General features: G+C 31.5%; 2 protein-coding genes across 3 annotated transcripts; both read right to left on the bottom strand.

Annotated features, from left to right (window-relative positions):
• Positions 1 to 341: 341 nt before the first annotated feature.
• LOC129301933 (maltose excess protein 1-like, chloroplastic) lies at positions 342 to 4,991 on the bottom strand. The gene is made up of 9 exons (XM_054940562.1): positions 4,569 to 4,991; positions 3,781 to 3,954; positions 3,092 to 3,382; positions 2,805 to 2,894; positions 2,214 to 2,315; positions 2,005 to 2,123; positions 1,851 to 1,913; positions 1,504 to 1,565; positions 342 to 679 (listed from the first exon to the last, which is right to left on the bottom strand). Exons 1-9 carry the CDS (start codon positions 4,806 to 4,808, stop codon positions 591 to 593), a joined length of 1,230 nt encoding a protein of 409 aa, XP_054796537.1. The 5' UTR covers positions 4,809 to 4,991; the 3' UTR covers positions 342 to 590.
• Positions 4,992 to 9,010: 4,019 nt separating this feature from the next.
• On the bottom strand, positions 9,011 to 12,563 carry LOC129299081 (very-long-chain enoyl-CoA reductase). Of its 2 annotated transcripts, none has more exons than XM_054937530.1 (5): positions 12,427 to 12,563; positions 11,836 to 12,000; positions 11,604 to 11,643; positions 10,144 to 10,898; positions 9,011 to 9,496 (listed from the first exon to the last, which is right to left on the bottom strand). In XM_054937530.1, exons 2-5 carry the CDS (start codon positions 11,902 to 11,904, stop codon positions 9,428 to 9,430), a joined length of 933 nt encoding a protein of 310 aa, XP_054793505.1. In that variant the 5' UTR covers positions 11,905 to 12,000; positions 12,427 to 12,563; the 3' UTR covers positions 9,011 to 9,427. The 2 variants fall into 2 exon arrangements, with proteins under 2 accessions (XP_054793505.1, XP_054793499.1); XM_054937524.1 differs by having other exon boundaries at positions 12,326 to 12,485.
• Positions 12,564 to 16,240: the final 3,677 nt, after the last annotated feature.

Raw genomic sequence — 16,240 nt, 5'->3', positions numbered from 1 at the left:
ATTCAATATTGAATGCATTGATTCCTTTAAAATTGAATGAATTAGTAAATTAATAGAAATACTACTTTCGTGTTGATGAATCATAAGTGAACATGGATGTTTTTCTAGTTGAATAACGGTTTGATATAACTAGCATCTGTATTTTTGATTTGGAGAAGGGAACAAGCAAACAAGATTTGGGAACACAATTTTGTACACCGTTGCAATTTGGTTCTTTTCAAGTTTCAGATTGGGAGTAGTTTATGCTTGTCTTTTTCTTACATTCTTTGAAGCTATTGTTCCTTCAGTTAAAGAGACAAATTGAAATAATTAGAATAAAAGAGCTTTAAACAAAGGAAACATAAGCAAAATGCAAATCTGCCTTCCATGATCAGCTCAAGGACGAGGATTGTTTTGTATGACAATGACAAGTCTATTATCATTTACCAGTAACATATCTCCTTGGTAAGATTCAATATAATTTTCTCGTTTCTTTTCCCCTTGTTTTTGCTTCCTTTCTTCTAAAATTATACAACATAATGATAAACCGTATAGATGTTCACAAACACACTGGAAAATTTTAACTCTCAGTGGATGCAGAGTCCACAGTTTCATTTTGATGATTTAAACACTAAGGCCTGTACAGAATTCAATGGTGAACTGTAGCCATGAACTGAAGAGTCTCTCCAGAAAGTTGTCACTGTCACAAGCAGAAATAATCAGTAGCAGCATTCCATTGCCTTAGATAAAAATTGCTACTTAATAAGTGGTACATAGCCTAAACTTCATTCACACCTTCACAACACATATTCGAAGAGATGTGACACATTTTCAAAAACCTAAAAAGATAAAATCACTGTGGTTTGGGAACAGGGTGTAGCTTCTAACGGTAGCTTGGTTGCAGCAAGTTCATATTCATGTTACATGAATAAGGAAAAATAACAATCAAATTAGAAGCCCTTCCAAAAACTGTAGTAATACGATATCATTAGTGTTTTCTGAAGTTATATTCTCTAAAGTCACGCAACCTGGTTTTTCAAATGCTAAAGGATATTTTTCATTGAAATTTAAAACATCCTTGTAATATTGAAAAAAAAAAAATCAAACTTCAACTTTATGAAATATAAGTAACTTTAAAAAGCACTGATAATACTGGATTTGTATGGTCTTCCAGATATATGTATATATATATATATCTCTCTCTCTCTCTTTACCTGTCATTAATTTAAGTTTTGAATCTTTAATTGTCATTTTTCCTAAAATGAAGTTATACATTAGCAGACAATCAAGATTGGTTCAATTCATTGAGTATGCATTTTAAGTTCGTCAATTAAATAATTGACAAGTGGAAGGGCTCTATTGAACGAAAATAACTAAGTATTATACTTCTAAGGACGAACCTGGCAGCAAAATTTTTTAAGAATGCAAGTCATTCTCCCAAAACTAAAATCATCAGAATAGTGCTATTGAATGCGGAATGATAAATATAAGCAAAGATTTGTGAACTGCAAGACAGAGAATAACCTATCCATAAAACCAGACCGACTGTTGCTGCCAAGAAGTATTCCTTCCTGATAATATTGAAACTGCAATCACAAAACACCCTTAGTTTTCATCTAACCTTTGATTTTAGGGAGAAATGCAATATACTCCCTGGAACAAAAGCTAAGATCTGATACAACATCGGTCAATCATATTGTCAACTTTAAAAAGAGACTAAACATATAGTGTCTTGTTTTAAAGTTGATGTAGTAAATTTGTAACTAGGCCTCAAAGTTCATGGGGAATAAAATGCAATTTTCTCGCTAATTTTATTCTACAAGAGATCCAGAATGCATGCAGGAAAGAAAAATGAACAGGGATCAACTTACAAGTACAGGCATGCAATATTCCCATATCCATAAAGAAAAGTAGCCCAAGCAGAACCAATGAACCTATCATCAAAGTTGAACCAGAGAATAGTAACTTTTATGTGGCAGTAATAGTGGCAAGAATAATGAGAGCACGTTGCAAGAGAAGAATTACCACATGAGATCACGAATAAAGAGAGCACGTGGGATCAAAAGTGCATTTCCAATCATAGCAAGCAAGATTGAATAGGCTGATAAGCCTTTGATGTTCTCAGGATTCAGAAAATTTGTCCACTAGAGAGAAGCATAAGGTCATAATTACATATTCAAGGTAAATATTAATTGTCTCTCAAGGAAAAAAGCTGGCATACATCTTCAAATTACCATTTGCGAAATTGGCATCCACATGAATAGAAATGTAGCTGTCCATCCAGATAATAGCCCAACAAATCTGACACCTTCTTCAGGGAGCTTTCCACTTCTTGCCTGCAAATCAAAGCAGTGATGGGTTTGACAGGTTGCCATAATAGGAAGTCTATTTAATTCAGTTCCACACAAGACCCAATCTACAAACAAGAATTCTGAATTAAAAATTTCTAGGTTAAAGAGTGGGGAGTGAAAAACATTAAAATGAATTAAAAAAAAAATTACATAAAGCTGTGTTGCTACTATTATCTCAGACAAGTTGTTGAAATAACTGCTTCTGACGTTTGTCTGAGCCATCAAATATGAATAATGCTAAATCATAGAAACAGTAGTCAAACGGTTATAGCAGGGTAGCATCCCTTCCCTCATATGACGTGAATGCACCGGATCAAATTTACTGCTTCAAGTCCCCAGAAAATTAGACATTTAAAACTGAGGACAGTACAAAGTTGCACCATTTCAAGCTGATCCACTGGATTTTAACCTTGTAATTTACAGGATATTGCCTTCTAATAATCTGAATAAAAAGAAAGGGAACAAGAAGATTACCAAGATAACAGCCAGAATAGCTATCACAAAGGCAGTAATCCCAGGTAAGATACTGTTTGGCACGTAGGGGACAAATGTAGACCACATTATCTGTATCCAAATTTGAATGTTTGCCAACAAAAGATAATTAGTAAGAGATACCATAAAATCAATATACTTGTTTGTTTGTGTGCAGGAAATGCAAAGACATAACATTTATATAAATGAGAGTTGGTGGCTTCGTTCCTTCATCTAAGTACACACAGTTTTAATTTTAATTATTAATGGCAGAGGAAATGGAGTATTACTTGGGGAAGCACTGATAAACCACCAATAGTGATGAAGTCTTCCCAAAAGCTCCAGATTGCAGAACTCACTAAACCAAAGTAATTCATAAAATTCAGAAAAAGACCAGATCCTACAACAACTGAGGTGGCCAAAAAGTGAGGTAGAGGCATTGCTTCTGCTAATGCCAGCTGAACAAGGACTACAAATGTCGAAACCACACCCAGTGTCTGCACTATCATTGCTTCCTTTTCTCTCTTCTTGGCAAAGTATGATAGTAGTGACAAATTTCCAAGCAAAGAGGTAAGCATTCCCTGCATTGACATCCATCCCAATTTTAGCCTTAGGTTGTAAAAGGCATGCCCCGTTAAGTTGATAAAACAAAACACAGGGATAAAGAATTACTGATATAATTATACCCAAACAAAAGAATTAATGAAATATATAAATCTTGAAATTGAACATTGTGAAGAACCATTTCAACTCTAAATCTTAAGCTAGGAAGACCTAAAATTGGTCTTTACTAAAAAAAAAAAAAAAAAAAACTTCTGAAGCATAGTCTTGAAAAAATCTTACAAATCATTGATTCATCTCAGTGCAAGATTTTAGAATAAAGTACTCGTTTTTTAACTTTTAAAAGGGTTTTTTTTTTTTTGGGGGGGGGGGTGGGGCATAGAAAGCTTTTAATTTAAAACTTGGCGCTCTGCCTTACCAGCCATGAGACAGCAAAGAGAGCAGTTTTATTTCCTGCCATAAGATTCTGGGCATTAAGGATAATCTGGGGTAGCTGCAGCAATAGAAATGGAATATTGGCTGCTCCAGCGAACTTGGATGTCAGTGAATCCCACTGCTGGTACCTTTTTTCCCGCTCAATGTCCACTGATCCCTTCAAATATTGCCCAAGTAAATCCGAAAGAGAGGCATACATCAAAAGTTAAAACAACAAGTGGAAGCTAGTTTTCTTGGACCAAATAAACTCGCTTAAGATGAGGAATCCACCACCAGACCCAGAAAGCATAAAGCGTGAAACCTCATGCACTTTCGATTCTTACTGTGCTTGTTCTAGTATAATAAAGTAACTTAGTACCAGTAATTTTATGAACCTTTGCACAATTTTTTCTTAAAGCAATGATTTGATCCTTTGGGAGTACTATGCCCAAAAACTACACGAAAAACTCAGGTTCATAATAGCCTCACAGTAGAATGGCATCCATCCAATGCAGGATTCAAGATGCAATAGGTCATAACAAGATCGCAAGAAAATAACTAGCTCAAACAATAATGGAAAGTTTTCTCCAGCAAAATAAGATAAATTACTCATACTTGTTTACCAAGAAAGCGGTCCAAGAAAAATGATTCAACGAGATGATCAGCAATTACTTACCCGCGTTAAGTAAACCGAGAACATGACAGGCAGAAAGGATTCCAAATCAATACATTTCAATACTCGCGGTGTTCTCAAATGGGGAAATAAAAAAATTGTTAAGAATAAAGCGGTACCTGGTGGGGACGAGGGACATCAGAATGAAGAGCATTAATGGAACAAGTGAGTCGTGGACGTGACAGGGAAAGGAAGGGTCTGTAGTGAGTAAAGCGCGAAGCAGAAACAGAAGATTTGAAGAAGGGAATGGGTTTTTGATATGGGGATGCAAAAGAGGAACGCAAGAAAGGAATAGTTGAAGAGGAATGGTGAAGACGAAGAGGAGGAGGATTTTGGGTAGCAGAAAAGGAATACGCCATGAATGTGGAATAGAGCTTGGTTCTCAAATTGAGCGGTGGCGAAGGTAAGGAGAAATCAGAGTGAGCACAATGCACGGAGGAAGACGACCTTGCTTCTCGAATCAGGCGGTGGCAAACTTAAAAAGATATTTTTGCCAATCCATGCCGCGACGAGAGCGTCGTTCTTCGAGAAGTTGAAATGAAACAATTAATGAATTTAGTAATAATTTGAGGAAGCTTTCAATGATTTAAAATATACTCTACTCCTTCTATATAAAAATATTTTTACATTTTTACAGATAAAAAATAGGCGGGTCTAATTTTTAAAAACTTAAATTTTGAATACTTTTTTTAAAAAAATGGCTAATTTTTAAAGTTAAACCTTTATTTAAAAGGTGTAAGGCAAAGCCTGTAAGTTCATTGTATGTTTAAAAAAATTTTAAAAATTTAATAAAATAAATAAATACATATAAATTTAGATATATAATCTTAATCAAGTTTTAAAATGAAGATAAAAAATTTTTAATCTAAATTAACTTTATCAAATTTGATAATAAAAAATTTTGTGTATCATAGGGTGCAACATTAATTAAAATTAAAGAATAAATTTTACAAAGTAATCGTGTTTAAAAAAACTAGTAAATAATATGTCAATATCATGTAAAAATAAATGATAAAAGAATCAACATTAATCATTTTAATAACACAATACTTGAATTAGCATTGTTCTTTTAGGGAATAGGGGGCTTGGAGGGCCACCAAAGTTCAAGCCTTTTTTTTTAAGCTCATCAAAATTAAACCCCAAAATTATTTTTTAAAAAAAAATTAATTTTTAAACTCAAACTCTTATTTAAACATAACTTTCAAATTTAGCTCTCAAAGTTCCGTGCTTATTTACATTTTTAACCAAATTATATCTCACAATTAAGTAGTTAGTTCTTTTCAAAATAACATCATCTTTTTATATTTATTTATATTTAATAAGGTGTTTCACTTTAAATTAAATATAAAGTGAATTATTTATAAAAAATGTGATTTATTTATTAATGATACTTTCAAAAAAAAATATATTATTTATGTCTTAAAATACTAAAAATATCTTACATTTTTAAATATTCAAACCCTTTAATAGAGGGAGTATTTACTACTTACTCTTTTCAAAAATCATTTTTAACCTAATTTCATTTCTTAATAAAGTAATTATTTATTTTTAAATTGATATTATTTTTTATATTTATCCTTATTAAATAGGATGTTTCAATCAAAAATAAATATAAAGTGTTTTATTCATGAGAACACTTTTGGGAAACAAAAAAGGCATGCTTATATTTTAAAATATTAAAAATGTCTTACTTTTTTAAAATTTAACTCCCAAAAAAGCCTTACATTTTTAATGAAAGGAGCATATATTATCAATATATAGCATAATATACAAATATCAAAAAATAAATTATTCAACATTACTTCTATTCCGAATGTGTGGCTTCGCTTAAAAATACTTTTAAATGAATATTATTTTTAATTTAAAAATTATGTATCTATAATAGGGATAAGAGGAATGATTCATGCTTTGCATTTTATTATAAATTTCCTGTTCATATTTATAATTACTCTTTGTAAAGCGACAATCTAACTTTTTTTTTTTTAGTGAACAATCTAATTTTTTTCATAATATTGAAACATAACCGAAGCTTACCGATGATATTAGTGAATTAATGAATTGATCTTTGACTGATCTGGTCAAGAGTTTTGGACGAGTTGATTCGGTTAAATTTTTTCTTTCTCTACTCTTTTTAAGCATGGAACAACAATATTCTGAATTAAAAGGAAAAAAAAAAAAAACCCTCCATGAAATTGGTGCTTTAGTAAGCCTATTTTATTGGATCATGTGTGTAGATTATATATGAATATTTCATTTACTTGTAAACTCATGCTTGCTATCTAAAAATGACCCTTTTCAAAATTATGAATATTTTGTATATTTTGATGAAATTATATATCCTCTTTATTTAAATATGACTCATTTTCTCTTGAACGAAAATGATTCCAAGTGAACCCATGATTTAGTGTTGAGGGCAATTTGCTTTCATCATCCATGTCTTGACTCTTGAGTTCGACTTGGGAAATTAAATGAGGTATTTTTAATATATCATCACCCAAAAGAAAAACGTAAAATGATGCAAAAGAGAGAGAATAATATTGGTCTAACAAAATATCGAAATTTCCTGTTCCCTCTTGGAACAATTTGACTGTGATTCAAGAAATTTGGATTTTATATTTTATCTAAAAATATTTTCATAGTGTTTTTCGCTTTGCAAATAAAATCTTTAAATGAAATATTAAACTTAAAATAAAAATTAAAATGTTTAAATTGCTTCAATAGTACAGGTGGAAGTGATGGCATTCAACGAGAGAATAATAATGCGTTAAAGTCTTTTTATTTATTAATTATATGCAAATGTTATTCTCCTTGATATGCAAATAAATTTGACAGTTGTCAAAATATTAGAAATTCTCTTGGAAGGCACCCAATATTATTCTACCTAAAAATTATAACTTTAACGAAAAGCTGGTTGTGTAAATGTAAAGCAACACAATGAAAGATGGAAACGTATTGATTATATTTTATTTTTTAAAAAATTTCTTATGTTTTTTATTACCTTTTGTTGGCCAAAATATTTTTTTAAAAAAAAAGTTGTAATTTTAAAAGCATTATCTGTTCTGTACGCAAGAAAAAAAAAATACAGATAAATAATAGAACTGTGAAAGAGAGCGTGGATCTGCCGAATTTAGATGTCCTATGCATGACTTTTGAAGAGTCCAAGCTTGAGCACATGATTCTTCAACTATAGATCTACTTTTTTTTTTTATCGTCAACGATAAATAAGAATAATATTTTATCAGAAAAATAATGCTAGCAGTCAAGTATAACCTCAAGTTAATTTTCATTTATTTCGTAATTCCTTGATCTTTTTTTATGAGCACATATCAACAATTTTACTGCAAGGATCACCCCGGGGCGCTTGCAAGTTGCACCCAAAGGTCACATGGTGATGGCAGTGACTCCGAAAGATATTTCCATTGGCATTTGAGTGTTTTGGTGTGATATTTTGTTGTCGAGCTACTTTCAGCATATGCATGCTGATCCTATTGAACAAAGTTTCATTTCATATTTTGGGCTAAGAAGACTCATCTTATTAATATTTTTTTAAAAAAATATGAAATGTCTCATAGATTTCATTCGTCCGACCACGTTGCAATAAAAGATAGGGTGGGGTCAATTCCTTATAATGGGAGTTTGTCGTCATTTTTGAAACAAATCTCATTGGCAGGAGCCAGACCCATATCAGGATTTCAGATCATGTAGGGCGTTCGAATTTCAATCATTCAGCACTTCAGATTAATAACAGCATTATATTATTAGACTTTCTAAAAAAGTATTTGCATTAATAATTCAAACACCAACTTTAATCATGTTTGCTTCAAGTCATAGTATATGTCAAACACCAAGTTTCATTAGTAATGATTGTTTAATTCCAAGAAATATTTAATAGTAAGGTTATATAGTATTTGGAAAAGAAATTAGAGTATTTGGCAAAAAATAAAAAAAGTAACTTGCACATGAATTTCTTAAAAAATTACTTGAAGTAACTAAATTAAAAAGAAAACATAATTTTGAATTCCTAAATTTTACTTAAATTTTGCTATAAATTCATATATTTTTTTCAATATTTTAGATCTCTTACATTTTTGTTTTTTGATGCTATAGGTACTTATAACACCACTTATAAAAAGATATAGAACACTGAAAAACAGAAATGTGATGATCTAGAATACTGAAAAAAAAAATGTAAATACCTATAACAAAACTCAAACAAAGTACAGGAATTTAAAATTATGTTTTCCCTAAATTAAATTATGATAACTCTGAGGTGTCAACAGCAGGGAATGCCAAGTAAGCATTGATTAAGATTAGCCAATTGAACATGATCCATTACCCAGGGTGCAAGTATAAGAAGCGATCAACGCAAAATATCCAAAACAGATTGACATTTCTCAAACTACAAGCGGACAAAATGATTGTGGGTGCATATGAAATATGAGTGGTGGTAAAGGGGATGCGCTATGTATGAGATGTGTGCATGTGTGCCACACACAGAGAGAGAGAGAGAGAGAGAGAGAGAGAGAGAGAGAGAGAGAGAGAGAGAGAGAGAGAGAGCTGATTACAGAACTGCAACCATGAATGGAGAGAAAGAAAACTGACAGTATGAGAACAAAGGATCAATCCTAAGCCAAGAATGCATGGGCCCAAGAGGTTCATTTTCCCAGTCAAGAGGATAGCCCACCAGACAGCTAATAAGCTAAACAACAGCCTCAAATCATGATCAGCACAACACAACAACTAAAATACCCACTAGCTTGATCTGAAAATTATTACAATTTTTTTCTGAAGAATAAGCCAAACAAATAAAAACTTCTAACAAATTGAGCCAACTTCATATATAAAATTTAATGAGAAACTGAGAAAATTCATGTCTGACAACTAGTAACTTCAACATGCAACAAATCTAGACTTCTGCATCCAGATGAGCAACAAGAAGCAATGGCCTCATTAATGGCCTCATTAATGGCCATGGCTTCTACAGGAATGGAGGCAATATTACCCATCGACGAGGATACCTGGGCCTTCCTTCCTTTCCATCAAATAGCTACAGGCAACATCAAAGATCAGATGTAATCTATATGTAAAATAATACGCAAAGACTAAACAATTATTTAAAGGGGGAAATGTCTTTTTGGTCCACTGATGGGATGCGACAAAGCTTCATCCTATACGTCACTTTGATCTATACGCTTAGCATACTCGACAACTAAACATCTGACCCTCGCCCCCTTCCATAAAATGAAAGAAAAGGATTTTCTTTTCTTTTCTTTTTCTTCTTTTTTTGGCTATATCTGTTATGTCTTCATAATCATTGTTCAACTGTTAATATTTTTTATTACCTTTTTCTTTTAAAATACAGACATGAAATTACTTTTAATTTTTAAAATTGCTTTACGATATTATACTCAAGTATATTCAGCTATAGATCCTTCACAGGTAGGTTAATACATACAAACACCGACACGTAAATGTGCAGACTGCAGAACATGGAGACGGACACAAGAACACACATAAACTTAAGGAGTGCAGTAATCTTTTTTCTTAGTGTTGCATCATATTTAGCATGCCTTGAACACAAACGCCTCTCTCTCTGTTTAAGCGTCCATATTTCATAGTAAGCAAGTGCATTCAGGTAAACTATGTATAATTTGCTCTCACAAATTATCATGACAATGAGCATGGGAGACTGACCTTCCTCAAACGCCTGTGCTTTGCAAGGGCCCAATTGGTCATGATACCGGCAGCAACCACAAGGAAAACATAACCTGCGACAGTCTGCGTTGCAATGTTGAAGCCCAGCCACTGATAGATCTCTGTTGTATAATTTGCACAGGTAACAATGTTGAAAAGAAAACCGTGTGGGATTTGATATCCACCATCCCCTTCAGGCCGACGAAGATTCCTCAGCAAAATATGGCAATAGAAATTCGAAACTTGGCAGAGGATCCCAAACCCAAACCCTATCTTCATTTGAAGATCACTTACAGGGGTGTAGAGAGGATGGTTCACATAGTAAGCAATATAACAGCCAAATGTCCAGTAATAAGCACAGTTACGAAACACGTTTGAAAGGGGAGAGGTTGCATGGCTGAAACGATGGACAAAAAATGTTTCCATAATACGTTTGAAGTAATGGAAACACCAATAGTACATGGCATAAGTCTGCACAGGGTGGATGACTCTTTCCCCTTTATATCCAAAATATTCATAGACAGGGAAGTAGTAGAACATTGGGTAGAGGACCAAAGGACCCAAATACTCCCAGAAGAAAAGTGTGCGATATGAAACTTGAGGGCCTAAGTCCTTGAAAACTACAGTTAAGTTGTTTGAATTTCCATCTGTATAGTCTTTAAGACTTTTCTTGTAACTAAGGACAACAGGCCTTTCCTTAGATCCTGGTTGGACAGGGAGGGTGAGGCGCTGCCTTGATGGGTAGTACTTCTTGGCTGTTAATATGAAACATATGAATCATGTTAATTATCCAATGCTACTGGACCTAGACACTGATACATTGAAAGATTAACATATTTTTTCCCAAGAGAGATGTTAAGATGGAGTAGCAAAGGCCACAAAGTATATTGATAGCAGCAGAAATGAAACGCAATGAATTAGCTTCAGGTTCCAAAGTTGACATTTTGATAGTCCATAATTAAAGACAGGCTAGTTCAAAATCTAGAAATAGCCTTGTAGATCTTGTAAATGACATCAAAACCTCTTAGTCGTGTATATTAGGTAAGAGGACTTCATTCAACTTTCTCCCGCACGACCAAAGGAACTTCAAAACTGGTATCTATTTGAGTAATAATATAAACTCAACAATCTTTTACCATCATTTAAATTTTAGAAGAAGAAATATTTCAACTTGAATTTCAAAGGTAATTTTAGAAAGAACAGTGAAATAGCAACAGATTTATCAGGCCAGCACACGTAGTGAAGTTTATCATCACACAGAATGCACCAGATAAGTTATAAATTTAATGGTCTATGGCCATCACAAAAACTATCCATGGAAAAAGCAAAGAACAATTTAGGTGACATCTCAAGCCTTATAGGCTTAAACTTTTCAGATAACGACAACAAAATATGAAATGAATAAGTCGATCCAATTTTATGTGCAGAATTAACAAAGAAAAAGCACATGGTTCACTCACTTCGCTTATGAATTGCCTCCTGGAGATCTGCTACAGTCGCCTATAACAAAGCAACAATGAGAGAAATCATGAACGGTAACTTCGGAAAGTTGTGTGCATTTAAAAATCTACAAGAAAGGAAGTACTGAGGGTTGAATAAATGAATTTCAACTAAGAAATTACAACACCCATTTCGCTCACAACTAAAAAGGTAACATGCAAGAGGGGTAAAATTGGGAACAAGGCGGCATACCGAATCACTGAGATCAAGGCCTCCTTTAAGGATTTCTCTTCCACCCCGCAAAACCACTGAGACCTTCATCCTCAATCCAAAACAGTCCCGCTTAACGAAGCAGTGTTAGCAACAATCTCAGTCGATCTGTGGACGGTTCTACGCAAGATCCCTGAGAAGCAGCGGCTGGAAATAAAGAATACAATTAAAAGATTCACAACCCCAATGAACGAGGCAGCGGAAATACAAGCTACGCCGGATATAAATCTTAACGAAATAGGCCACAATAGGAAGCACCGGAAGTTCCAAAAAGTTTTCAAAACTAAAGCCCATGTACAGGTTGCAATTTTCAGAGAAGCAATATTGAATCCAGAAACCCCGAAAAGCTGGGGGAGCAAGAAACGAACAGGCCAACTTTGATTATCAAAGAAGATGTGAATTATTGAGGAAACTTGGGATTATAGAAGAAATAAGCGAAAGGGGAAAAAAAGAAAGGGAAACGTTGGGTTACCTGAATGGGAAGGAGCGAGGGAGAGAAAGAGAGCAAAATCACAATGAGAGTGAGAAACGGTGGTTCAGGGCTATGAAGGGTGGGGTATATTAAATGCGTACCGTTGGGGTAGGAGAACTAACTGGCCAGACTGATGAACAAGACCACACCAATGAACCACCATACTTCGTTTAATTTCTCTCCAGCCCTCCGTTCTACCTACTTGTCCAATGCTAATCCCAATTTTGGTTTTCCGCTTTTGCATCCATGTGATCAACCATGCATATGCCAACCTTCTCCTCTTCAAAAACACTTACTATGTTGATTTTTTTTGGCAGCAAGGAGAAATATTATTCAAACTTGGCACTTTCATATTGATTATTGATATTAATTCTTTTAAAATAAGCTACAACAACTTAATCTTACTAATACTACTACTATAAAGATGTTTTGATTTTGATTATAAATTGTCTAATATTTATCACTACCATCTAATCATATATGAGTTTAACTTAAGGATAATATAACATTTTTAATTATACACAAGTGTCTTACTAACAAACGCAATATTGTTTGAGATGTGGTTGAATATTAGATACTTTTTTTAATAAAAATTTAAATATTAATTTATCATATTATGAGAAAATCTTTTCTACTAAACGAAATTCATATTAATAAATACATGTTATAAAGCAATTCTTAGAAACATTGTTTTGTTTAAAATATAGAGCAACATATAATATTCATATATATTTTTTTCAATCATTCCCTTCCTTCATTTTGCTGTTGGTCTCATAATGCTCTGTGAGAATTGAGTTTCTGATAATTAATTGCAGTGTGTTATTACTTATTAGTACATCGTTTTTAACTATGGTTATTTATTTTATTGAAGAGCCAAAAAGCGTAAATATTGTCCTTTTCACAAGATCAAGGATATAAATTACCATTCTTTGATAAGTAGAAATTAGTTATTTTTGCCCCACGTTTATAATTAAGGAATTAAGACTGAACTCAAGCAGTCACAAATCCTGGCGCTAATAATTGGAGGGGTCAAATGGAAACTAAAACATGAAGTAAGGGGACCAAATCCAATTTACACCTTTGGAGTTAAGGAAACCTAAACATTATTATCATTATTCATACCTTATATTTTCTTACTTTATACTTCTCTCGGTATACATTATAAGATATTTTCTACCTGGTTCAAAAAAAAATGATACTTTACAAAAAGTTAATGACCTTAAATTTTCTTTTTCACAAATGCCATCATTGATTTTATTGTAAAGAAAGATTATATAAAAAAATAAATTAAAAGTAATTAAGATAGACTACTTTTAATTAAAAAATAATTTTAAAGAGCAGTGATAATTTTTATCATTTCAACAATAGATTAAAGTATACATTTAGTTCTTTAACTTTACATAACGTTTTATTTTAGTTCCTTAATTTTATAAAGTATTTTTTTAATTTTTTAATATTAACATTGTTAGTCTTATCCTAATAAATTTTACATTGAACTATCAAATATTGATAAAATATTTTTAAATGTTAACATATTAAGTTAATTTTTTTTAGGATAACAATGAGTGACATAAAAAAAATCATTTAAAATTAACAATGTTAAGATTAAAGAATTAAAAAGACACTTTATAAAATTAAAAATTTTATATAAAATTAGAAAATTAAAAATATATTTTAACTTTAACGATACAAATCATTTCTAATCACTAATGTAAAGTAGTTAAGATTAAGAGGAATATAGGTTGATCTTTAAGAACAATTTCCTGCCAAGCATGTGAGGGATTGGAATGGAAAGACAAGGCCATTTTCAAGACATTAAGTGTCTGCTTGGACACGCGTATATTCAAAAAATCGATTTTTTGACTCAAAAAATCAATTTTTTTGAGCTATTATCCAAGCACCTGAAACAACCCATAATTGAATTTTTTAGTTAAAATCGATTATTTTGGAAAGCTATCGATGAGCCTCTACCAAAAGTTTTTCAAAAAATGTTGAAAAAAATTATAAAGAAATGCTCAAAAAAAAGTTACAAAAAAAAGCACATAATTTAATAAAAATAAAATTAAATTCTTTTTATTATTTTTTTTGATAAAATTCAAACTTTGTATCCTCAAAAAATTAATATTTGATATTTAAGAATTAAATTATATAGTAATTTATATAGTTAAAATTAATTCTGATTAAATTATCCAAACAACTTCAATTTTATTAAAATCAATTTTAAAATACAGTATCCAAACAAATTTAGTTATAATATAATTAATTATGATTAAAATCTATCACTTAATTAATTATTTTTATAATTTATTATACGTAATTAAAATTCAAATGGGTACTAAAATATAAAATAGAAGCAAGGCTCGAGCCAATGGCCTCGTCCCGCAATAGCACCAATGCCCCACTAACAAGCAAGGTGCCGGTTCGAGCCAAAAATGGGCAATTCGTGGGAGGGTGTGTGAGTTTCCTTTTCATGGGGAAGGAGTGTAAATATGAGTAGATGAGTGGGTATATTAGATAATTGTCTTCCTACCCAATTTAAAAAAAAAAGGTGGGGCCACAAGATTTCAATGAAATGACTCATAAATAAACTTGGATGCTCATCTGTAATAAAATCAAAATCATTTAGATTTAAAAAATTATTATATCTTATATTTATTAAAATAAAAATATATAAAAATTATAAAATAATTTTTTATTTTTAAGATGGTTTAGATTTAATTTAAAAAGTATGATTTAATATTAAATTTTTATAATTAATATATATATTAACTATTCAAATATACTTTGTACAGGTTAAAGTAACACTAGATTAAATCTGAATTATGCAAAATACATTTGTATAGTTAATATATAAAAATTATAAAAATTTTAATATTAAATTAGAATTTTTAAATTAAATCTAAAATATATTAAAAATAAAAAATTTATTACAATTATTTTAGTTTTTATGAATTTTTATTTTAATAAATATAAAAATAAAAATATATCATAATTATTTAAATTTAAACTATTTAAATTAAAATTTAAATGATTCAAATTTCATTACAGCAATATAATGCTCATCGTGATAAACATCTAAACTAGGTCCCATAAACAATGGCATTTAAAAGGACTCTACATGAACCTGCAACTAGAAACCACCTTCTTCCCCTTCTATTTGTCATATATTATTTTATTTCATGTTGAAGTCTCCTCCATCATTCTCACTAATTCTTTTTATCCATTCATTATTTGTTTATTTATTTATTTACAAACCAACTGAACGGTTGGCCGTTCACCAACCCATGCTCATTTATTGTATCATTTCTATTTATTTTGAGTTATTTCATTCATTTTCTTCAACATACTGAAACTTAGCCATGAGCTTAAACATACTCGAACTATCAACATTTATTTTATTTTATTTTAAATTTTATTTCTTTTATTCTTTTAAAGGCAAAACACCATATGAAACTATTTTCCAAGCTTCCATCCAATAACATTGAGAACGTCTTTCAAAGCTCACCAACTTAATGGTTTTGAGAAAATCACAATGAAGTCTTAAAGGAAGTAATTTATACACAAGATAAATCCTAAAAGATTCAAAAACTCCACATGAGTCCTGTGGTCCTTCAGTGATCATAACTAATAAGCAAAAATACTCAATTGCCCTTATAAAAAATTCTAATTGTGCACCACTATTATGATGTTCTTTCAAAAAACCATGCTCCCGAGTCTTGAACCTAAATACGTCCCTTTTAAAAATAGTAGTGTGCCCTTATTCCTTATTCTGACATATCCTTCTCTGTCATCACAGTGGGTGGATGCAACCACTTGTTCCATCATCCATTGTGTGCTACCTAGTGCTATTAGGCTTCAATCCTTTAAATCGATGAAATAGAGGTGCTCTTCAGTGATTTATTTGTTTTATGAAAG

The sequence above is a fragment of the Prosopis cineraria genome, unplaced genomic scaffold (genome assembly GCF_029017545.1).
Source record: "Prosopis cineraria cultivar Desert tree isolate PC_DT_omini unplaced genomic scaffold, ASM2901754v1 PC2, whole genome shotgun sequence".
Classification (NCBI taxonomy): domain Eukaryota; kingdom Viridiplantae; phylum Streptophyta; class Magnoliopsida; order Fabales; family Fabaceae; genus Prosopis; species Prosopis cineraria.
This window is presented reverse-complemented; position numbering and strand designations above follow the sequence as displayed.